The following is a 24,595-nucleotide window of genomic DNA, read 5'->3' on the forward strand; positions in this document are numbered from 1 at the left end:
TATTATATTATATCAATACTAGGGGTGTAACGGTACATGTATTCGTATTGAACCGTTTCGGTTCGAGGCTTCCGGTTCGGTACGCATTCAAACCGAACGATTCCTTGGACCATTATTCCTGCCGACAAAATTCGCGCTGGCGCGATCACCACAACGTTGCGCAACATCAAATGGCAAGCGTAATGAAAGCGGAACGAAACTGCGTTACTCATTATGTGCTTCACGGGTCGTTTATCAGTTCGGACCAGCAACATCTGTGCAGCGCGAGCCTATGAGCGCGAGCCGATCTCGATCAAGCGATACTGTTACAACACAGCGCTAAGATCCAGTAAAGAAAACATTTGAATTCGCCACTGAAGTAATAACATCGCTGCGAGATCTAGTGAGAAGCATTCACATTTCTCCGTTATTAACCGTAGATCTCTATCAGATCAAACAGCGCTGACGTGGACACCAGGAGAAACATTGTGCCGTGAATGAACTAGTAATACTTTACGTCCACAGACCAGCAACATTCACCATGGATTTAATATAGTAACACTAACTGTAACCAGTTTGGCTGGAATAGTGAAATGCTTTCAAGTACTTCACACATCTTTTTCCAGCACTTCAAAACTCAAATATTATATAAATAAATATAAGAGTTCAGATGCAAACGCCTCTAAGTGCCATTTGAAATTTTCTTCTAGAATGATCATTTTTATGAGGCTTGTATATTGAAGTTCAGTAATTTCACTCAAATGACAATTAATAGGTAATCTTCATTGCCATTTAAGTGAAATTACTGAACTTAAATATACAAGCTTGATAAAAATTATCATTCTAGAAGAAAATTTCAAATGGCTTTTGCATCTGAACTCTTCATACATTTAAATGTTATTTTTAATGTGATGACCAAAACATTATTTATGACTATTTATGATTATTATATATGACACCCATTTATAAACCTGAAAGTTTCAAGATGTAGGAAAACTCACACTTATTTAAAAAAATATTTTTTCTTTTAACAAATAGGAAATTTCTCTGGCATTTCTTACTTTTTGCTGTATCGAAAAACGTACCGAACCGTGACTTTAAAACCGAGGTACGTACCGAACCGTGATTTTTGTGTACCGTTACACCCCTAATCAATACTGTATATACATAAAATACAGTTTAAATATTCTCTAAGTAACCTATCAGTTTGGATGCAGCATCACAATTTTCTGTTATCAGTTTATTTTTAAACTGAGTTTTTTTTAATATATATAGGCTATATATATATATAGTTCTGTTAATTTGTCAAGTGCTGCATGGTTTAAGGCAATATATTGGTCTTTTGGACCTATAAAATGAAATCATCTCTGTCTGTTTTTTTCCGCAGGTGGGTTGGCAGTAGGCAGTAACTGAAGATGAGGAGGAGCTGGTGGCGATCGGGCTGTCTGGGTTTGGCAATTGGCGTGCTTGTTATCATCACCCAAATCTTGGCTCAAAACACCGAGGGTGAGACTCACAGTTCTGTCCATCATTCATTCCCTGTCACTACCATGAGGGATTTTATTTACCACTTTTACAAAATAAACCTTGCACCAGGACCGTAACTTTCCATTTTTGTTCCTGGATGGTGAAACGGGATGTTACAGCCCAACGTTTATGTTCTGAGCGAAGTTAGAGAGATAATTGTATCTCTATCTCTGTGTGGCAGCGTCTCACAAATCGGTCTCTGCATCTTCTCTGCACACCTTCATTACCGAAGCAGCCAGATACAGCTCTCCAAACTGAGCGTCTGATGATGTATGAATTATACCGTCACGTCTGCCAAAGACAAACTGACAACCGTAATAAAAATCTCAAAACGTTGCTGGAAATGCCGTGAGGCTGAGGGGAAATAGAGGCAAATAAATTGTGGCTATTGTCAGACTGTTCAGATTAGCAGTTGAGGATAAAAGATTGGTGGGCGTCTATAGTTGACATTTTCAGATATCCTTGTCTGTGTGTAGCGTTTATTGTTATGGATTTTTGTATGATTTGAAGAGTTCAGTGAGGATGTTATGTGTGGGGCTGGGTGGTGAAATTATTGTGTATAACGGTTGGCGGTTGTAATTCTGCCATACTCAGCCATTCACCGCATAATTTACCTGATGGAGTTTCTTACAGCAGTCGCAGACAGGTACTTCCAGTGTACACAGCTTTATTAATTATAATGTTAGTCATTTAGATTTGCGCGATGTAGCTTGTGTCTGATGTGTCTGATGTGTGCTATATTTTCGTTAACCCTCTGGGGACCAAGGTGTTTTTGGGGTCCTTGAGATGTTTTGACATGCCCTGACATTTGTGTTTTTTTCAGTTGCTTATAAACTTATTAATGGCACAGGTGAAATTACACTCAATTTAGCACAAACAGGGCTACCATAATATGTGAGCAACATGTATGCACATGTTTGTATTTTTGAGAGAATATTGTTTATGCATGGTTATTGAAAAAACTAAAAATTAAAGTTTCTGAAATAAAGCCACAAAACACATACTAAATAGGTGTCCACAAGATTATTGACTAATGGAAGTTGTGGCCTAGAGTTTTTGCTTCAAAATGATCTGAAAATCATCCTGCCTAATCATTGACATAACACAATAGATTCTTTTAAATTGTGAAAAACATTTTTTGTTAGCCAAGGCAATATGCGAATGGGCGTGAACGGCCCAACCCCATTGTGAATAATTAGGTGGTTCAAGAAGAGAAAGACCCGCATAATAATGAGCCTTTCATTCAGGTGTGTCACACAAGAAAGAATGCAAGGACAATATACACACACACACATACATACATACATACATATATATATATATATATATATATATATATATATATATATATATATATATATATATATATATATATATATAAAATCAAAATATAAATGAAAGTCAAAAGCACATTTTTAGTCATACCCGGAAACAAATCCTGTTCAAATAGGTTATATGGGCCATTCTACAGAATTGGTTCAAAGTTACAGTTGGAAACATCTTGAAAAGAAAATGGTCTTTTTCCATAAATGTCTTAGTAGGCCAATACATTTTATCATACATATTTCAAAGTTAAGGATTCATTATTTTGATATAGCTTGCATTGGAACAAACACTATAACATCTTAGTTGATTAGTTTATTGACAAAACATACTATATATTTAACATATGAGCAGAAACTGCTAACAAAAGCTTATTTGATGTCTATTTTAGAGTTAAAACTTTATAATCTATCCAAAACTAGTCACACACACACAGAAACATGATTCAAATTTAAACAGAAGGCTATTTTTGCGTTTACAGACACTAACGTTATTATCAGTGTTGGGAACGTTACTTTAAAAAAGTAATTAGTTATAGTTACTCACTACTTGTTCCAAAAAGTAACTGAGTTAGTAACTGAATTACTCTATAATAAAAGTAACTCGTTACCAGGGAAAGTAACTATTTGCGTTACTGTTAAAAAAAAAGTTGCTATATGTCAAAGAATTAGGATTTTTTTTAGCAGTTTTCACAAGTCAGTCGAAATGAGTAGAAAAGACAGGTGTTTGTACGTAACTTTCGATATTTATTGCACGTCGACAGACAGCAAGAGGTTTATCCTGCACCTCAAGTATTATCTTTGTAAGAAAAGTAAACAGTTACACCATATAAAGGGCATTTAACTCTAGCGAATTAAATCAAACTCTCTCAACCTGAGACAACTGGTCAAGTTAACAACCTGTACTGCCAAGTGTTTTGTTCACAACTAAAGTAAACTTTTAAACTACAAATTCTTAAATAAATCAAACTCCCAATGTCAGACAACTGGTCTGGTAGACATTCTGTACTTCAAGTATTTTCTTCAAAAGTAAACAGTTAAATAATATAAAGTGTGTTTGCAGTAACTGTAGCAAATTAAATAAATCAAACAAACTCTAACAACCTGAGATAAATAGTCTGGAAGACATAGGCTGCTGTATTTCTTTATCTTCATTAAAGAAGTAAACAGTTTAACAAGATGGAGTGCTTTTAAAGATTGAACTTTAGCTCCTAGATATAGCTGTATCTATATATCTAGATCAAGCAGGGCGTTTGTGTGCATTTTATTTTGTGATTTCACCGGAATGAATAGTCTCCGCAACGGCGATAGATTGAAGCGCGCGTCCGAGTGAAGACTGCGCGCGCCGCGAGCCACAAGAGAACAACTGTATCCATGACACTGATCGCAGCAGCACGAGCGCTCAGCTGGATCTCAAAAACAACAGATTTAAGCGCTAGATCTCTTATTTAATAGCGAACTAAATGAATGCTCTGCTAGTTAACTGGATATGTTTTATTGATTTGTATTAGGTATCCGTTCTATGACATTATATTTTTTACTAACCGTATATTTACGTATATTGCGTCGTTGTACCCAGCACTTCTGAAAGTGCACTTCCGAATGCGTCTCTGTCCCCCACACATTTCAAACCAAACTGACGCCCATGAATCAACGCATAGTAACGCACCGCATTTAACGTCCAGTAACGTTAACGGCGTTGTAACGACGGAAAAAGTAATTAGTTAGATTACCCCGTTACTGAAAAAATAACGTCGTTACCTAACGCCGTTCTTTTAAATGGCGTTATTCCAAACACTGGTTATTATATATCGCGATTAGAACAAAGCACAAGAATAAAACACTTACAGCTCAGCTCGGTCCTCGAAGTGAAAATAAACCAGCACTTGTTCTGAGGTAGGTAAATGTCCCAGGATTATTCCTCACAGCCGCGCAAGACGACAGTACATTAATCTGACTAAATATAGTGTGTTTACCAAGTTTATGTGGGCGTTTACACGTCTCAATGTGTTGCTTCAGATCATTAGCGTTTGAATAGCGCGCGCTCTCCGTGGGCGTGTCACATTAGGAAAATAATGAGATGCGAGAACGATAATGAGAACGGCTGACACCTCTCTCTTTTTATATAGATTGCATAAACAGAGAATATTTATTTTAGTTTTAAATTAGATAATTTAAAAGTACAAACTTAAATGATCATAAACATATATTGCTCAAGTCTGGGTGAATAGTATTCGCTGAGTTTTGTTTAAGTTTAGAGACGTGCTCCAGAAAAAAAGTTCACGGACACGGAGAGGCAGAACGCACACCCTGTTTATTTTCTTTATTTTACAAAAGTACAATATTTTATTTCGATTGTAGGTGGGCACATAAAAAAGTAGACATTTAACAGTTTATTTTTTAATATTTCTTAACTCTGTATGACCAGAAATGATGGAGTAGTTTAAGTCTATTTTTCTGCTATGTGAAAAAAATCTGCCAAAACGTGCCGGCGCGTTTGCCTGATCTTCCTGATCTTGCCCTTAAATTTAGTTTTGTTGGTGTAACCCAATATATTTGGGTTGATTCAGTATTTTTAATAACATTTTTTATTTGTAAAAACCACATGAAGCACATCATTTTAGGTTACCATTTTTTCAGAGTAAAGTAACTGAATGTTATTTGTGGTTGCCAAGCAATGTATATGAATAGATGAATAGTATATATTTGTGCCAAAAAACTGTATTAACATTATACATGAACCTCAGAAACAAATCCATGTCATGACCCCTTTAAGATCCTTTTTAAGATCAAAGCCATCCTCCTCCACCTCAAAATCATGGTGATGTTTGACGAAGTTCACATATATCGCAAAGCTACCATTAAGCATATTTTGCGTTCGTCCATCTGTGCAAGAACCCCCTTTAAGCATGCGCTATGTTTCAGATAGTAGGTCAAGTGTAAATACATGAATCGGATATGGGTCACAATTGAAAGAACGTGTAAACGGACGGCCAACAAAATCGGATATAGGCAACAAATCAGAAGACCTGCAGTGTAAACAAGGCCTATGTTAACTATGTATTTTTTGTGTAAAAAAAACCCCAAAAATTTTAAGGCCCTTACACATGACATGTAAGCATAACTCTTCACTGTAAACATCATGCACTGTTTTCGTATACTCCAAAAATGCTCAAGTTCCACAAAAGGGCAGTTTTTCTGGGTAGCATCAAAGTGGAAAATGTGCAACAACAAAAAAACAAAAAAAGACCTGCCAATGGCTTTGATGCTTCACAGAAAGGGAAAAAAAAAAACTGTTATGTTTTTTTGTTTTTTTTTTATTATTATTAAAGCGATGTGAAATCGTAATGTTGACAATTACAAGTTGTAAGCAAGGTGAGCCAAACAAAGGTCAGATGACAGCAGACAAAGGATGTGAAAGTATTCAAAATAAAACAAATAAGGTAAATATAGATGAATAAAAGGAAATCATGAGACATTCAAGATCTCTTCATAAAGTTTGACAGCCTTTAAACCTCTTTTTTTGCTGCTGCTTTGTGCTCTAAAATACAGCATCAGTGTGGCAAAATTAAGTGTGACAGTCACAAATTTAGGGCAAATTTAGAATAGTCTTTAAATGACAGGTCAGCATCAAACAGGGCTAAAGCTGAAATAGTTTTGAAATAGCTTGACTGGCGGACAGCCAATATCTGAGATAACTCGGTAGTTGTCGCAAATTCGTTTTAATAGAGTGTGTGTCATACAATGGGTAAACTTGACATAAGTTATGTGAAAGGGTCTTTAGATTATTGAGTCATTAGCTTAGCAGCATGCTAATATCTGACTATTGCAACTATGAGCATTAGTGCTTGTGTACTGTTCATGTGAAGAATGCTATGTGTGTGTGTTGTGATTAAACGGAGATGCTGACTATGCACAGTGTTTCAAATCAGTCCGTAAGGTGCCATTTTGTTTAGTATGCTGCCTTAGAAGAAATGTTGAAAAGTAACTAACTTCAAATGAGGGCACTATAACTTAACTGCATCTTTCAGCAGTGTATCAGTAGCAGCAACTGTCAAAGTAGGGAGTCTTTTCATTAAAATGATTCCTTTTAAGCAACTGGTTTAAATAAATTATTCACTGATCTATTTGAATCATCACAGTTTTGTTTCTGGAACCTCGAATGTGGCACTTTTATGTGGTGAAATGAAAAATACCGTTTAACACAATGTTTTACATTATTTATTTATTATAGCTTCGACTATCTTCGACTAGTTGAACTACTTGATATAATGAGCAGCTTTTGTTTTTGCAAGCTATGGTTTCAAAGTAGACACTTCTTAGAAAGTAGGAGACTTCACAGAAATTGATAGTGCACTAGAGATTGGAACATATCCACTTTCTTTGGCTTCTGTCCATGTCTGCTGTCTTTCTGGGTGCCTATTTCTTTCTGTTTGTCTGTACCTTGATCACATTTCAGAGTGTGTACGTACCATTTAAAAGTGGATGGAGAAATCTCGGTCTCCATCTCAAGGGACGAGCTGGATATCAACTCCACCTATTTCATCCTGTCACTGTAATTAAACTCTGCTGGATATCTGCTGCTATAGGTGAGCCATTAAAGTCAGCCTGCAGGTGCACTTTGAGAGTGAAGTCAGTCTTCTCTATCTAATTGAGAAGGAGGAGGATACTTTTCTCAAGTCTCATGCTATCAGAATGAAGCGACGGGCTGTTATTAAAAAAAAAAAAAAACACTGAACATAATTACACTGAGCTGCTCTTGGAAAGGATCTTTTCAATACCAGTGAGCTGCCTTGCTGTATATGCCTGCTAACACTGTATCTACACCTGAAGCGTATGGTGCGTTGCAATGTGACTAAATATCTCCAGCACTTTAGTCCTGCATTAGTCCACCCAATATATTTACCCATACGGTCTTCTGGAATAATGTGGTTTTATTTACAGTAAAAAATATCTTGAATTTATTTCTGCGGATTTTATTTGTTTATTTATTTGTATGTGCTTAGCTATCAAGCAGTTATAATATGATTCTGGCCTACTAAATAAAAGTATATTTTATTTGTAATTAAAGTTTTAAAAATATATTATTTAGTTATTTCGCTAACCTAGAGTAGTCCATACAAAGTTTATATACCAGTGTGTTTCTGATTATTTGTTGTGGTTGAAGGTGGTTAATTTTAATGGCTGTTGCAGTGGTGCTTTAACCTTTTCCTCGCCATTGTATTTTTAAAAAGTTACTAGCCAGTCCAAGCATTTTTGATCATTTAATGGCCCCCAGAATATTTTGTTGTATGAAAATCTATACGTACAATATATCAAAAGAAAGAACAGAGCCTCTGCTTTAAAAAAAATACATTTTATTCTAGCTTCATGCAGTCTTTTTATTAACACTTGAAAGTTTCTTTTAAAAAAAGAGTTTTGTCAGAGGCTACGCCCAGATCAGATTTAGAACGATGATAAAAACACTGATCTAACCTCTTCCTGGGTTCGATATTTCATTCAGTAACATTAGACAGTTTTGATTCTTATGCTGGTTAATGTTTGATGATCACGTTAGCTTACATGTACGACGTAAGCAACGCTTCTATCGCTTGTTTCTGCTTCTTCTTTACCTGTGTTTTGATCCGGAGATACTGTACTCTTTCAAAAGATGTGTAATAGTGCCCATAGCCATATAACAGTGTATAACGTATTCCGGCAATGGTGGGGAAGAGTTGTGTCATAAATTACAGAAAATTCCATCAATGGTCAATTTGTAGTTGGGTACAACGGGGTTAAAGGCCCACTGAGTTAAAAGGCCCATTTTACTTTATTCTCCTATAACCCACTAGACCACCACATCTCAACACTTTTCTTAACAAGCACATTTGACTATGCATGTGGAAATTAGAAATCCTTGACGTGATTGTGGACAGCAATAACGAAGCTGATTCTGCGCTAATTTGATCTAATACTTAATGTTTAAAAAAAAAAAAAAAATTGTAGATTTATGTAGCAAATGAGAGTCGACAAAATTGTTGACTACATTTTGAGACAAAGGTCTTGTTAATGTTTTTCAGTTTTGTTCAAGGTAATGTGGCGAGAGAAAAGAGGGCCAGAATCAATGCGTGGTGAAATTACCCGGAGGGGCCTTTATTGAGTGACAAAAGATTTGAATTAGTGCAAGTGCTCCAAGGTGCAGGAAACCTTGGGCTTCAGTGTAGAAGTGAAAGTGTGACTACTTGCTGGTGAACTGCAGCCTGGGTTCCTTAACGATCACTGGAGCCTACAGGAGAGAAAGCGTTAGTCTGGTCTTGGGAGATCTCGTCTCCCCTAAGCTTCTTTCTGTTGTGCGAATATCCTCTTCTCCTGATGGCTGTCAAAATACATAAACATTGCTATATCCATTACCATACCAATCTCCCGAGAGTTGTCATGACAGAACTGAAGAATACGTAAAAGTATGGTATTTGGGGTAAAAAGCACCCCTGCTGTTGGGGCGAAAGGCACGTGTCATGTATTTGTTTAACATGACATGGTTAGATTCAGATGGTAAATACCATAGGGCTATAATAAGTTGGGGTCCACCTTAGGCCCCGTCCACTAGTATGTTTTTGTTTTAAAATGCATCCATTTTGCTACGGTTACGGCACTTTTTGACTCGAAAACAGAGACTTTTGGAAACTCTGCATTTATAAGATTTTTAAACAAAACAAACCACGTTTATGAATTATTTTTACACAAAATGCATTGCTCCATCAATGTTCAATAAAATCATGTATATATTTTCTGCAATCATACACATTTTTGTTAAGGTGTTCCTTTAACCCTGTTGTAGATGGAAAAGATTAAATTCTAACAATTCAACAATTAAAAAAATACAATTCTAACAAATATATAAATATTTATTTATATAGTTATCTTTTTAGTTTCGATTTTTTGGGAGTTTTTGAAAACTATTTTAATGTTGTTGGAAGAAGTCTCTTATGCTCATAAAGGCTGCATTTATTTAATTAAAAATATAGAAAAACAGTAATATTGTGAAATATTTTGTACAGATAAATATCTGTATTCAGTCTTTTTTAATCTATTGTAAAATATAATGTATTTCTGTGATGGCAAAGATTAATTTTCAGCATCATTACAGGTTCAGTGTCACATGATCCTTCAGAAGTCATTCTAATATTCTGATTTGGTGTTGAAGAAAAACAAATTCCTATTATTATCAATGTTGAAAACTGCTTAATATTATTGTGGAAAGCATGAACATTTTTCCCCAAGATTCTTTGATGACTTGAAATTTCAAAAGAACAGTTTATTTGAAATATAAATTGTGTTACAATGTAAGAGTCTTTACTGACACTTTTGATCAATATAATGCATCCTTGCTAAATAAAAGTCAGATTTATTTTTTTATAAAAAAAAATCGAATTGACTTTTTAAGTGGTGTAGTCTGTATTGAGTTTGGCCAACCTGAGGTATCTTAGAAAAAAAGAATGACGAGTCAGTTTATATGACAAATTATTTGTAAGTCTTCAAACTCAACAGAAAGAAACTCATGGAAGCTTTGTCTAGTTGATGTCTTCAGTGGCTAGAGCTTTCTAAAATTGTGCACCACTCCAACATTTTTAAATGCAAATTGAATTCAGCCAAGTTAGTCATGTGCTCTGACAAACACCCTATATTGGTGCTTAAATACACATCCAAACTTAATAGAAATATAGGTGTGTAATGGAAAAAGCTCAGAAAATTGTAATTTTGATGTGGTTGTGCTGTAAAATAAGCACTTGTAGCTTGTCAGTAATGGTTTTCTTGTGGTGTTGTGGGTGGATTTAGTTCAGTTTTCTGTGGAGCATATCAGAGGAACAAAACCCTGTGTCTCCTACTGTCCTCTCATCACCACGGTGACCAGTGAGCGGTTTTCGAGGTCCAATCTCCCATCATCTGTGCAGAGTGTATCAAATAAAATCCTTCTGTTTGTCTCTTGTTCTGCCCATCTCTTCCTCTCTTTATTGTACTTGGTGTTATACTGGTGTGGTTATATTATTATAGTCGCTCTTATCTGTTTATCACCTACGTCTCCACTTTTGTCATTCTGCTGTATTCCTGTCTGTCTTTGATTCTCTATCTCAGTGCACGCTGGGAGCTGGTGTGGTGCCGAGCTTTGTGATCTTAGGCTCTTTTCATTTTCACTTTGTCTGTTGATCTATTCATTTTTATTTCTTAGTAACATCATCTCTCTCCCTTCAAAAGCGTTGTTGGAGTTTGATTTGGTCTCCTAGCTGGAGAGTAGGGATGGGTGTTATGACCACAATCTTATTTCACGGTACAGTGTGAGTAATTTTATATCACACTATTGTTATTTTTACTTGAAATTCAACAAAAAAGGTTTCTATATTAAATAACCATGAAGTAATGATTTTTTTTAGGGGATAATCCAGTGAATTAAATAATTAACAAATTAAAGGATACTTCAAAAACAACATCTCATTTGATTTTGTATTTAAATTCAAACTTGCCAAAGAAAATAAAAGATTATTTATAACAAATGGCATCAGCTGCATTTTATATTAATCTAGCGAGTTGTTTCTTATTGAAGCTTGTTTTCACCACAGAAAAAAAAAAAAGGGAATTTTGTGTTTATATCTTGCAATTTTAACTTTATTTCTCACAATTCAACCCTCTACGGACACACTGAAGCACACGTTTAATTGGCTAGTATTTTTTTTAATTTTACTCACCAGACTTTTTACATGGAATACAAGAACAATGCAAATGAAAATATTCTACATAAATACAATATAAATATAAAATATAAATGTCAAACTCTATTACAGTTTTTCTCAATTGCTAAAACACTAAAACCCACTGGCTGAAAAAAGTTCTCTGTTGCCTGAACTCATTTAGCTAATTGTGCAGTCTGTTGTCAATACCTTAAACTATTTCACATGGCAAAACACAATTTGCAGTTCTTAGACTTTTCAGCAAAACGCTAAACACGTTCTCATTCTCAAAACATATTCTGCACTGTAATGCACACGTCATCCATACTGGTAAACACATGTGGCAATGATCAAATACAAATAGAGAACACATGTCATTGATTGAACACAACCACTCAAAATTGATTTAACCAATTTCAAATGATGCCCAAAGACAAGAAGAAGCACACTGATCACGTTTACTCCTTTGATTTTTGTCCCTTTTAGTATTGTATACTGTAGTACAGTACATTGTAGGCTGTATACTGTACAATGAACAAATTATATGGCCCCGAACATGGTTACTGTTACAGTACCATTTGTTACAGTACTGAATGCTCAATAGATTTTACTGGTTGCAGGTTCATATCAACAAAGAACAAGAATTACAGTATCAAACAATAGAACTGACAAAGGAGAAGTTTGTGAGATGCAGGGCACTGTACTGTAAAAATAGGGGTACAAGAAGGAGGAAGAACAAATAAAATTGCAAAGAGCTAAGCAGAGTAGTAATTTCTGATCAATTTTGCGCTACTATGAAGTTTTCATTCATCAAAAGACAATGACGGACAAATATGAAATTTGTTTTAAGATTAAAAATGTACTTCTCCCTGAACTTTTGATGGTACAGTAATGTGTCACGGGTAAGTCTACAAACAGAATAGCCGTCCGTAGATATCTTTCGAGAACTGTATGTTTTGAACAATGTGTTTTCTATTTTTTGGTGTATTGTTTACTGACTGCTTGATAGTGTATATCATTTTGATCACTTTTTCTATGATTTGAGAGCAGTGTTTGATTTTGAACACAAGTAAAACGAGGCGAAAGTTTCATTTTGCAAGAAGAGTCAGAGGTTTTGTAAATAGTGCTTGAAGATGAGGTTTTGTGTTTAATGTTTTCAGAAAAAGGAGCAAGGATTCAGAAATTGTGTTTTAGCAATTGAGAAAAACTGTAAAGTCAAGAAAACTGTAGTAAAAAAGTAAAAAGTCTTTAGTAAAATAAGAATAGTCAAATAGTCAAACTGCAAGCAATAGCATAAACAATAGAACAAAGATGCAAATTAAACACAAATCCAAATTTGCAAACTAAACTCACAAAACCCTTGACTCTTCTGGCAAAGTTAAACAATCGCTTCAAAACCATTTCACCTGTATTCAAAATCAAACAATGCTTTCAGATCATACACACATGAGTCAGTAATATAAGTAGGGCTGTATTCAACCAAAGAAAATCTTGGTCGACTGAAGTCCTGACATTTTCGACTAAAAATCGACTAAAATCGACAAAAAATGACGTTAGGAAAAAAAACCCGTTAAATTAATTAGCTGCGCACAGTGCGCAGTACTTGGTAGCCTTGCTGTCCGCCTAAATGAATTATAAATAAACATAAAAAACTAGTAGGCTATTTGCAGTATATTAAATCGTTTTTGACCGAATTATTTTGCACTGAAATGAGTCTGACACACGAGTCTGTCGGCTCTGACAGCGTTGCATCACGTGCACCTGCGCAATATCATAGCCTATGATTTCCGAAGATAGTACTATGTTGTCAACTAATAATATCATCACACGAACTGTTGAGGAATATGCAACATAATTTAGACAATTATTTTTGTCATATGTTATAACTGTCAGAACATAGGAGAGATCAGCTTCGCGGCTGAGACACGAACAGACTATAAACTTAAAGCTTTTACTCTTAATAAACACACTTTAATAAAAAAAAAGAATATTTATTAAACAAACCAGATCAAGAGCAGAAACTAAATAAAGTGCATAACTGAAAAATAAAGCATCTTAGGCTCAAAACTAACACAAACAGTCGGCACAGCGCAATTGCGCATTAGGCTCCAAACAAAAAATAAAAAAGTTAGGTTATCACACTAAAACATTAAAATAAGCAAATTCTGATTTGTTCATATAGCCTACTCAAAACAGACAGGGCAAGCTAACGCAGACAAGTGAGCTTACCACTTTTAGATGATATGTCATGTTTGTCGTCGAGGTGTGGTTGCTTGCACACTTTGCATTCGACCTTTTTCCCGTTATCAATTTTAACAAAATGCTGCCACACTGTCGATTTCTTTGTTGTTGACATGTTAGAAGAGGACTGACTATTAAACGCTCTCACAATTAAATAAATAATATTCAGCATCAAACCTTATAGCCTACTTATCGTTCTCTCTTGGGTTGGGCTAATCCAAAAAAGGTGAAAACAAGGGGGTGTTCTGAAGACAGACTGTTACCTGTGAAACAAGGGTACTCTGAAAACACCCCCATTAGCAGTTAGTGCTTTCCACCTGATGAAATGAGCGCGTCTCAGCGCGGCAAAACCATTGTTTACAGTCTATGGGCAAAACTGATGAAATGAACGCGGGGAAAAAATCGACCAATCAGAATTTTGGTCGAACCAGAACGTATCGACCAATTAATCGACTAGGACAATACAGCCCTAAATATAAGCACTACAGATCATTCATTCAGAGAACACAGCATCCAGAACATTACAGAAAAAAATACTGTATACAATAAACAACAATACTGCTCTTCTTTCATGAGCTCCTATGTACATTTCTGTACAAGATTGAAAGTAATTGGCAGAGAGATGTTGATAAATTCACGGTAAACACGAAAGCAAGTCTGAAACCAAACTATTTTGTTTTTTTTACGGTAGGCATTTGTGGTTGTGAATACAGTATTACACAGTCCAAAAAACCTTTAACTTGACCTTTGGCATATTTATAGGCCTATTCTAAAGCCATGATTGGTTGGTGTTAAGTAAAGCGATGAGTGTTTGCACATGTGAGGAGTTAGTGTGAGGCACTAATGAATTAGTGTGGCATTTTGATAGGTTGTGTTTGATAAAAGGAAATCAAGATACTTCCTGTTAGATTTTTGTGTGTTACATAGAGAATTGTGTGTTGTGGTTTGCAAAAAGTGTTTTTTGAAATTGAAAACTGAGTCGAAGGCCGAGATTTAGTGTATGGTTTTGCAGATTTGGTGTGTGGTTCTGGTGTTTGAGTGTCAGGTTTAAGAAATTGTGTGACAAGTAAGGATTTTGTGTGTAAGCAGTTAAAAAAAAAACTGTAAATGGTAGGCTACTGAATGTCTGTATATTCAGCACTTGCACACTGTAAAAATACTGCAGTCCAAATGCAAAAGCCAAAACGGTCAAATTAAACTATAAATGAAAAGCATCTTACGGTACACTCAAATACTGTAAGTTGTGCAGATTGAGAGATTGATTCTGCTTCAGCATCATGTCTTCCTGTTGGCTCTGGCCTGAGGACTTTGTCCAAATCACAGGTAATGTCGTCTCTTGCCAGGGAAAGGGAAAAACCCTCGAGTCTGACCAGCCCGATCTCACGGCAATTCGTACGAATTTTACGAGGTGGCTAATTCGTACTAATTCATACGACCTCACTCGTACAAATTCGTACGATTTTTGCTAATTCGTACATATTTTACGAGTTACCAAATTCGTATGAATTCGTACGAATGACCTACCCCTGACCCCGCCCCTAAACCTACCCATCACGTGGGTTTAGACAAATCGTACGAATTCGTACGAGTGAGGTCGTATGAATTAGTACGAATTAGCCACCTTTTAATCACTTGTACGAATTCGTACGAATTGGTCGTGAGATAGCGTTGGTCTGACAGATCCAGCCTTGAAAACACTCAACACCTTGCTCTTTCACTTCCTCGTCCTCTTCCTCCTCATCCACCACCTCTTATATGTACTCTTTCTCTTCTCCCTCTCAGTTTCCATCTATAGTTGGTATCAACATTCAGTGCACCTGTGCATGTTAAACTGCCTTATTTTGTACAGTTGGATTAATCACATCACTAGAAATAAGTGTGAACAAGTTTAAGTAATTGTGTGTAAACGATGATAACTTTGTTTTAGTTGTGTTTAACTTTTGCCTCGTGTTTATTGTTTTGCGACGCAAATGTATCAGTGTGGTACGTGTTTTAGTGAGTGCGAATGTGTTTAGAGTTTTGCAAAAAGAGAACATGAGGTTCGCAAATAGTGTCTAACTGCCTAAACTTGTTCAAGGTTTTGCAGAAATAATGATTTATTCAACAAATTGGTTTAGGCTATTGAGAATTTAGTTCAGAGAATGGGGTTTAGTGTCTTAACAATTGCGAAAACTGTAACACTCCTTAGTGCAAGTTATCTGTGTTTCTTATTTCATCAGTTGACTCATTGGTTTCTAATATATCTACAAAGGAATTTTGGGAGAAACATCTGAAAACATGATGGAAAGATTTTTCTAAGGTCACTTAAAGGATTAGATTTGGGAAGGAATCATGGCATTGCACTTTTGGCTCGGGCCTGGCCTGAAATTTCTATTTATTCCTCTGTCACTGAGAGCAGTGATCTGTTAGATGTATCCTGATAGCGGCGGGAATATCCTCTTGATCTGATTACGGGATGTGTTGGCTGACTACAGAAGAGTTTGCAGTCCCTTCACATCTCGGATGATGTTTTGTTCAACGGGTGTCAGAGGAGCTGCAGGTCGTGCCTCCTCTTATGGCAATGGATGTTCTGAAAGCAAAAGCACTTGATAACTGTTTCAGTGAAATGTTCCAATTTCCCGAGTCTGTGATAAAAGGCTTACGCTATAAAGATTTTAGAGATGGGCTCTCAGCAGATTAGGTAGAAAGACAGGCATTAGCTATTAGAGGACACTGGGATTCCCTGAAAAAATTATCCAAAGAAAAGAAAGTTGGACACTTTCAATGGGATATGGGACAATGGCCCTGTTAAGAAAAAAAATAAACCAATAAATAAATAATCACTGGTTTGCTACCTTAAAGCAACACTATGGAACTTTTCAACCTTCATAATATATCTCCAAGACCCTTGTGATGGTACATCGACTAAAAAATAGGTTAAATGACACGTCTGCCATAGCCTGACGTGGTCTGTATCGCTTTTACTCGCACTATGTAACTTCGGGTTTCGGGTAGTAACCCAAGCACAAAAAGAACTACAAAACTCGACTGCTTTACGGCATAGGTCACTTCCCCCACCACTTCCTCAAAATGTTTATGGCCATTGCAGACATCCCCAGTCTATGGCGTCTCTCTAATGCCCGCAAATTAGTTCAAATCTGCCGGAATCTAGAGCGCGCATGCGAGACAGAACATAATGTGCGCATAACATACATAGCGCGAGCACGGCAGAGAGGGTGAGAGCGAGAGACCTTGCGAGTGTGCCTCACGAAAGCTAGTCAAACCCGCCACCCCCCCCCCCCCCCCCGTCAACAATACAGTCACCAAGCTATACCTCCCTGAAATGACTTCTTGCAGGTTGGGATGTCTGCCATTGTTGATTCCAAAGCCGGTGCTGGATAAACAGCGAGCGTGGGCGTGCGACAGTAGGCTGCGGTAGGCTGAATTATTTACGACAGCGGTAATGGACAATTCCGCTTCCAACCTGTAGGGCGACCGCTGAGGAATAGTTACTTGGTGTGGCTATAACTTGACTGCTCTAATTTTTTTTTTAACATTAATCTGAATTTTTTTTTCATTATTATTTTTACCCGAGGTCATAAATGACGGACAATTCTGTCAATGGCTGGAAAAGAGTTAATCGATAAAACAATACAAATATAAATATAAATACATTGAAGGATAATGTAAATACAAAGCTAGACATCAGGCAATCAGTGGCAGAAAAAAAATAAAAATGACTCCTTGTTTATATTTATCATGAAATTATGCAATGAAATCTGTGATTTTGAAAGGGTTTAATCAAGGCATCACATCTTCTGCATAAACTGTTCTTTGTGTCAAAAAACAAAGAGAATTAGTTAGCCTTTGTGAAAGTGTAGACAGACACAGAAAATCCTATTCCTCCCTCCGCAGTGGATTCTGGCGTCTGTCGACTCTAGACGTTTGTGATTTTGGTAGTTTAATGACTGTTTAGGTTGCTTCAGGACAGACACGCTTTGATTAGAGCTCTAGGTTTTCTGCTCAAAGGATGCTCACAGAAATATTCAAATCAGCATTTCAATGAATTGTTTATTATAGTTCACCTTCAAATCATTTATTTGCCTCAATTAACCTTTCAAATACATAACTTTGACACATTGTAAAACCTAGTTCACGTTCAACGTTATGTCGATACTGACGCATTGGGGCTCCAAAGTGAGACAACACAAGTCAAAATTTGGAGAGAACTTATAATACAATACAAAGACACACACATACTTCAACATTCAGCTTGCAAATCCAAACAATGGTAACGGTTAAATTAATTTTGATAAGAATCTGAACATTACAAAATAATTATAATTGATGTCTTTGTTGTGCTAATACTGACACAAGCAAATAAAATTGGCAATTAAGCCAAACAATAGTAAAACGAAGCAATTTCTTAATTTACTCTGGGATACATGCACTTTGGGAGTTAGCATAACACACAGTATATTTCACTTGAAATTATTTAGTTGTTGAAAACAGTAATTCTGAGTAGCTATACTAAGTCAAGAGTAAATCTTAAGTAAATTATCAAGCACTCTCTCCATAGTTCCTTTCTCTTATTTACTTGAACTCTTAAGTAAGTGAACTCCACCAACTGCACTGCATTCCACTGACTCCATAACTAGCATTTGTCAGTAAAACATACTACTCCTATTTCAATTTACTTATTTTTTTAAAGACAATCGGTTTGCATGCTTTTTTAAGTAAAGTTAACTAATTCGATTTTACAATCCAGATTTGGTGACTCAGTTTTCATTTTTAAGTTAAAGTTACCCTTTAAAACAGTGGCAAATCCATTCACTCCTTTTACCTTTGTCACAAACCTACTTTGTAAAGTTCACACCAAGGATAAAGTTCTAAAAAAAGGCTCTAAAAATAAAAGAATAGCAGAGTCCACAGCACAACAATAATGATAACGGCACAGAGAAACGATATAGCTGGATTCACTTTCAGAATGATTTTTTTCTATCTGATGAAGGATAAAACCTACCAGTCTTAAAATAACTTAAGCATTTAAAAAGCACACAACAAAACCGCTGCACGAGCTTAGAATAAACAGGTTTTTTTTTGGGTTTTTTTGTGAACTGCTCTGATAATGCTGTACATGCTGCTCAGACTCTTCACTGGATTGGCCGTGTCTAAAAGTCTAGCAGAAGAGATGTTGGCCGAGTATTTAAGCACCACATGAGAGCTCTAGATATTGACACAGAGTATCAGGAAGATGCCACAGATGCCCGAACCAGTTGGAGATGTTGTCTGAGACAACAGGGGAGGGAGGAACTCATCAGCCACCAAGAAACAACACACTGACAGAAATCATTGCTTCTGGACAGTTACGGGAGTTTGACTGAGTGATGTTTGGCTGTGGACAAAATTGCGTTTTATTTAAAGGTGCTGTATGTAACTTTTTCACTCTACTAAAGCATAAAAATGCCATAATATGTTTGCATATATTGAGGAAACATGCTAAGTTCACATACTCGTTTATCTGAAAAACACTTCTACAGCCAGTTATTTTACTTTGAAATGTGCGTTTCCAGGCTGGAATGTTTGTTTTTGTCTTGGTCTGTGATACTGCACGTTGCCAATTTGCCAATTTTCATTGTCCTTTGCGCTCGTTCCTGTTGTGTGTGCTCAAACTGGCAACCCGTGTGAGCGCCATCCAGTCTGAGGAGCAGGTGACGGGAGAAACGCCGATCTCCGATATTTTGAATTGGACTGCAGTACCTATTTCGTCAGATACCTGACAAAGTTTAAATACCATCTGGCTATAGTGCGCTTCCCATAATGTTTACGTATTCGGTCAGTAGTTGGAGAGTAGGCTGTCTTTTGCAGCTGTTTGAACACATTCGACCACATGAGCGTCTAAAAAGGGAGCGTCTAACACTACAAAAGCAATCCGGTCTAATGCATTTTCGACTACCTCTGGAAGTGGCCGATTGTGGACAAGCTCAAAACGTTTTAGAGCCTATTTACATCTGTATTTAGAGTCGTTCACTTGTGATCCGATCGACCAAAATGCATCTTAATACCAGATGTAAACAGGGCCTTACATTGTGCCAATTCCCAAAAAATGCCTTGAAGAGACTACATTTTAAATGTTTATAGTTATGTCAATGTTTAGAAGTACACTATACTGTTCAAAAGTTAGATTTTTCAATTGATCAAAGGGGTTTTTATGAAAGTAATACTTGTATTCAGTAAGGACGCATCAATTGATCAAACACGGCAGTAATGACTTTTAAATTGTTCAATTTAAATAATGAAAAAAGTGAAGTAGATGTATTTATTGATGTACTGTATGCTGTTCATTTCAAATTTATATCTCAACTGTATTAATATTAAGACATTTTTCATGTGACACTGAAGACTGGAGTAATGATGCTGAAAATTCAGCTTTGCCATCACTGAAATAAATTACGTTTTAATATTCAAATAGAAAATGGTTGTGTTAAATTGTAATAATATTCAACAATATTACTGGTTTACTATTTTGTTTTATCAAATAAATCAAATGTAGCGTCAGTTCTGGCAGGTCACATTAGTCAAGCTCGCATCAGCTGACTCTCAGCTGATCCACGTCTACCTATAGGAATATGACGCCTATCACTGTATACATATATAAGCTCCTTCAGTATTATCAGCAGCTATCGCGTTTCTCAGGAGCTAATTACCCTTCTCCATCCCCAGCTCCTCCTCTCGCCCAGTCAGGATTTGGCATTCTGATTCCCCTTGAATCAGAATAAATTCTCGAATTATGTTGTATTTAAAAATCTTGAAATAATGATATCTGCAATACATTCATGTTGGTTCTGTTCTGTTTACCCTAAGGGGGGTTATTGCTGCTCTCCCTGCTCTTATCCATGCTAGGCTGCACGGATGCACAGGGAGTTCTCGCCCAGAACAGAACCATACCGCCAATCCAAACTGTAGGCTAATTGTCAATCGTATTTGACGATAGTGGTCCTGACAGAAATGCAGCTTTAGGCAGCATAAGATTGCTTTTCCCCCCCAAAAAACTAAAAAATATTACAGTCCCTAAACTTTTGAAAGGAAATGTACAATAGCATATGACCACAAAACGTATAAATGTGGACTTGAAGCCACACAATGTTGATTTCTTAAGGTCTTAAAGGAAATCTTATTTGAGATTTGTATGACTTATAGGAACCTTTGAAGATGCCTTCACACAAATCTGCGAGAGAAAGAGTCACCAAAAAGATAGAAAGACCATAAGACTTAAGTGAAAAAGGCAATGTCACTTTCAGACGTGGGACAGAAAAAGCTAGATAGACACCAAAACAGGAAAAGCATTCAAAAGCACGTCAACATTTTGCCTTTTTTGCTCAAGAAACACTATGGTCTAATGTCACAGTGATTCTGTGGTTTAAATACACCAGTGAGTTGTATTAGCGTCAGTGCTCTTTAAAGCTTTTTATTATTACGCAGAAAAGCTGAATTTCACATTTCTTTTAGCTGCTTGTTTTATTCGTAGGAAATATTTTGCCCACTCAGACACAACCAAAGAACAGAAATCCCAGACCTGCTGTGTTAAGCAGCCAAGAGTTTATCAGGATCAAAGTGAGAGTTCTCGACTGGGTAAGACAGTCACACAATCTAAATCCAACTGAGCTGATTTTCACATTCACAAAGCACCAAAGCAGAGCAATGCAAATAGCCAGTACACTTCATTTCTTGGTTTGAGTCACATACTTTAGTTACTTATTATGACAGACACACATTAGGAAAAATTAGCTAAATTATGTCATGTAAATCCAGAAGCAAATTCAACCTGAGTCAATCTCACAAAACATGTCTGGTTCATATCCCCCCCCCCCCCCCCCCCCCCCCCAAAAACAAACAAACAAACAAACAAATAAATAAATAGGTTGATTAAAGAACTCTGACACTGATGTTTTGAAACGTTGCTTTTAAGCAAATTTTCACCCCCAATTCTAATAATAACAATGCAAAAAGTATATACTTATATATACATATATATATATATAAAATAAATATATTTATAGTGTGTGTGCATGCGTGCGTGCATGTGTGATATACAATTTGAGGAAAATATTCTATATTTTTGATCTTTTAAATATGAGGGAAGTATTTATCTGACAGAATTATTTATTTGTGTCATTTTTATTCATTTTTTTTGTTTTTGTTGTTGAGCAGTGTCTGCATGCTTTGTTATTATGGTTCTAAATTCTTAGCTGTAGATTTCTCCTGCTTTTCTAATCGTTCAGAGAAGCATTTGAGGGCATGCTGGGGATCAGCATGATTTTCTGGTCAGTGAATGGATGGGAGGCTGGTATCTTCTGCTCTGCGGTTATTAAGCCCTGTTCTTTGTGTGTAAATGAAGATTGAGAGATACATCTGCTCTTTGACTCACTCTCTCTCTAACCATCTCACGAGCCTATAGTTCTTGACATTGACTTCGGTGTATATATATAAATAATTTGTTTAAAAATAACTAATTAATCACACTTTTTATCTGTAATTAATCACGATTAGTTGCACCTAACATTAAATGATATATTTGCATGAAAGATAAGCATAAAAGAGAACTCACTGCGTATGCTGTATGAGTCAAGTCAAGTCAAGTCACCTTCATATATAAAGCGCTTTTAACAGTATGGATTGTTTCAAAGCAGCTTTACAGTTATAATAGAAATTATCGTAACAGATTGTTTAGGCTTTACAACAGCATTAGGATAAAGTTATTGTCCAGCTAAAGTTTGTTTTGATTGATTCACTTCCGTTGCAAAGATCATTAACTTAAGGGCCGCTAACACGACACCGCTCTAACAGAAAAACTCTTAACTCGCTCCGGCCGCCCATCCGCACAAAACAGTGCCTGGTGTCTCGAGAATGCACTCCCTGAAATAGGTTCGAAGGTGCAAACAATTATCCGTTATCTCTGCGCAAACCTCAAAAACGCAAACCCGCACGCACATGCGCACGCACATGCGACGGGGGGAAAACGGCATATTTGCCGTTTATTCCCCCCGTCATTCTTATAATATACAGTATATATTATATAGTGGGATAGAATGTTATATAATAATATTACATATATTATATAAGGTTTGAAGTTCTACAATGACAAGAACTGTAGGCACATGAAAGGTGAAACATTTTAATAGGAATGAAATTTGCTACCAATATGTTTTTTTTTTGGTTTTGCATTACACAGTATAGCTATTAAAGCTGTGAGATTATGTGAAGTTCTTGTTCCTGTAGTAAGTCATGGGGACACAAATTAGAATGATCCTGAGAACGACCCACCTTTGCCTCTCTCACATGCTGTTCATGCCTTTGTCACATCATTTCATAGACTTTTCACTTTGCAGCTGATTGCTGCCGATGTGTTTGAATCATGTGACTGTGATCCAGAGCAGTGAGAGTGTATTCTTTCTGTTGTTTCTGTCTTCATGATTGAGCATGCTCTTTCTAGTCGTGTTAACTCCAGACTTCAAGTTCAATCTATAGCTTTAGCTCTTAGCTTTTCAGGATTTGCTCTGGCCTCTCAGATAAGTGGATCAAGCCATAAGCTGCTTTGCTGTGTGTGTGTGTGTGTGTGTGTGTGTGTGTGTGTGTGTGTGTGTGTGTGTGTGTGTGTGTGTGTGTGTGTGTGTGTGTGTGTGTGTGTGTGTGTGTGTGCGTGTGCGTGCGTGTGTGTGTGTGTGTGTGTGTGTGTGTGTGTGTGCTGTTTACCCACTCAGCAATTTGTCCAAATTCTGCAAACAAAATCACATGACATCAGTTAATATAATAAAAAGTGCACACTGTGGAAATTGAATGCTGCAAGGTGTGGGTTTTTTTTTTTTGGTATGTAAATGTGAAAGTTTTTTTTATTTTTTTATTTGCAAATCATCATTTAGGAAATTAGTACCCTCATCTGCTTTCATTATCCTTTTCTGTTACATGATGTGTAGAGTATATATTGTAAACCAGACATATAATATAATATAATATAATATAATATAATATAATATAATATAATGTAATATAATAATATTTCTTAAATTAAACAGTTTATTGAATCTTTACATATTTAAAAAAGTTTGCGCAAGTTTTTTGTTGAGTATAAACATATTCCAGTGCAGTACAATGATGATTGAGAAATGCACAAATTAACATTCCTCAAAAACCTGATGTATAGTATTTGATACTTACATTTTAACAGGATTTTTTTTAAAGATATCAGGTAAACCCAATGCCAGGTTCAGAGTGTTATGGAGAAGGCAGAACTTGCGACTGACTTCTGGAAACAAGAGCGTAAACAAACAACAAGAGCGGCATGATAGCTTAAAGGCCTACTGAAATCAAAATACGTTTTTTAGCTTTTAGTATGAATATGTTAGCCTTAAGGTTATGAATAAGTTTGTGTTACAAAACAATGACAAAATTTGCATTTAGGAGATATAAGCATTCAAAACTTACAGTCTCTCACTTCCGCTAAAATGATCATGGATTTTTATGACATCACCGCGGACTTCAGCTTCTCATCACATCTTCTGTCCAATCAAACGCTCTCTAGAATCTAGAGCGTCCCACCCCTATGCTATATATACCACCTGGCCAAAGCGGCACGGATGTACCTAATAAAAATAAATAAAACATCTCCAGTTAACTAGCAGGGCATTCATTTAATTCGTTTGTTAAATAAGAGGCGTTCTAGCGCTGAAATGTGTTGTTTTTTAAATCAAGCTGCTGAGTCCTGAGTGCTCGTTGCCGCTGCTTTCAGCTTCATGGATACATTCTCTCAGGGCCAGCTCTGTAAATCTAGGGGCCCTAAGCAGGAAA

At 36.3% G+C, this 24,595-nt stretch overlaps 1 protein-coding gene across 1 annotated transcript in view; it reads left to right on the forward strand.

Moving 5' to 3' along the window:
• The window catches only part of pcdh15a (protocadherin-related 15a), a 275,961-nt gene that overhangs the window by 25,064 nt on the left and 226,302 nt on the right, over nt 1–24,595 (forward strand). Inside the window, exon 2 of the mRNA XM_056272451.1 lies at nt 1,367–1,485. Within this exon, the coding sequence (XP_056128426.1) occupies nt 1,395–1,485 (91 nt within the window). The 5' untranslated portion in view covers nt 1,367–1,394. The remainder of the gene's footprint in view (nt 1–1,366; nt 1,486–24,595) is intronic.

The sequence above is a fragment of the Rhinichthys klamathensis genome, unplaced genomic scaffold, assembly GCF_029890125.1.
Source record: "Rhinichthys klamathensis goyatoka isolate OS25496 unplaced genomic scaffold, OSU_Roscu_1.1 h1tg000338l_1, whole genome shotgun sequence".
Classification (NCBI taxonomy): Eukaryota; Metazoa; Chordata; class Actinopteri; order Cypriniformes; family Leuciscidae; genus Rhinichthys; species Rhinichthys klamathensis.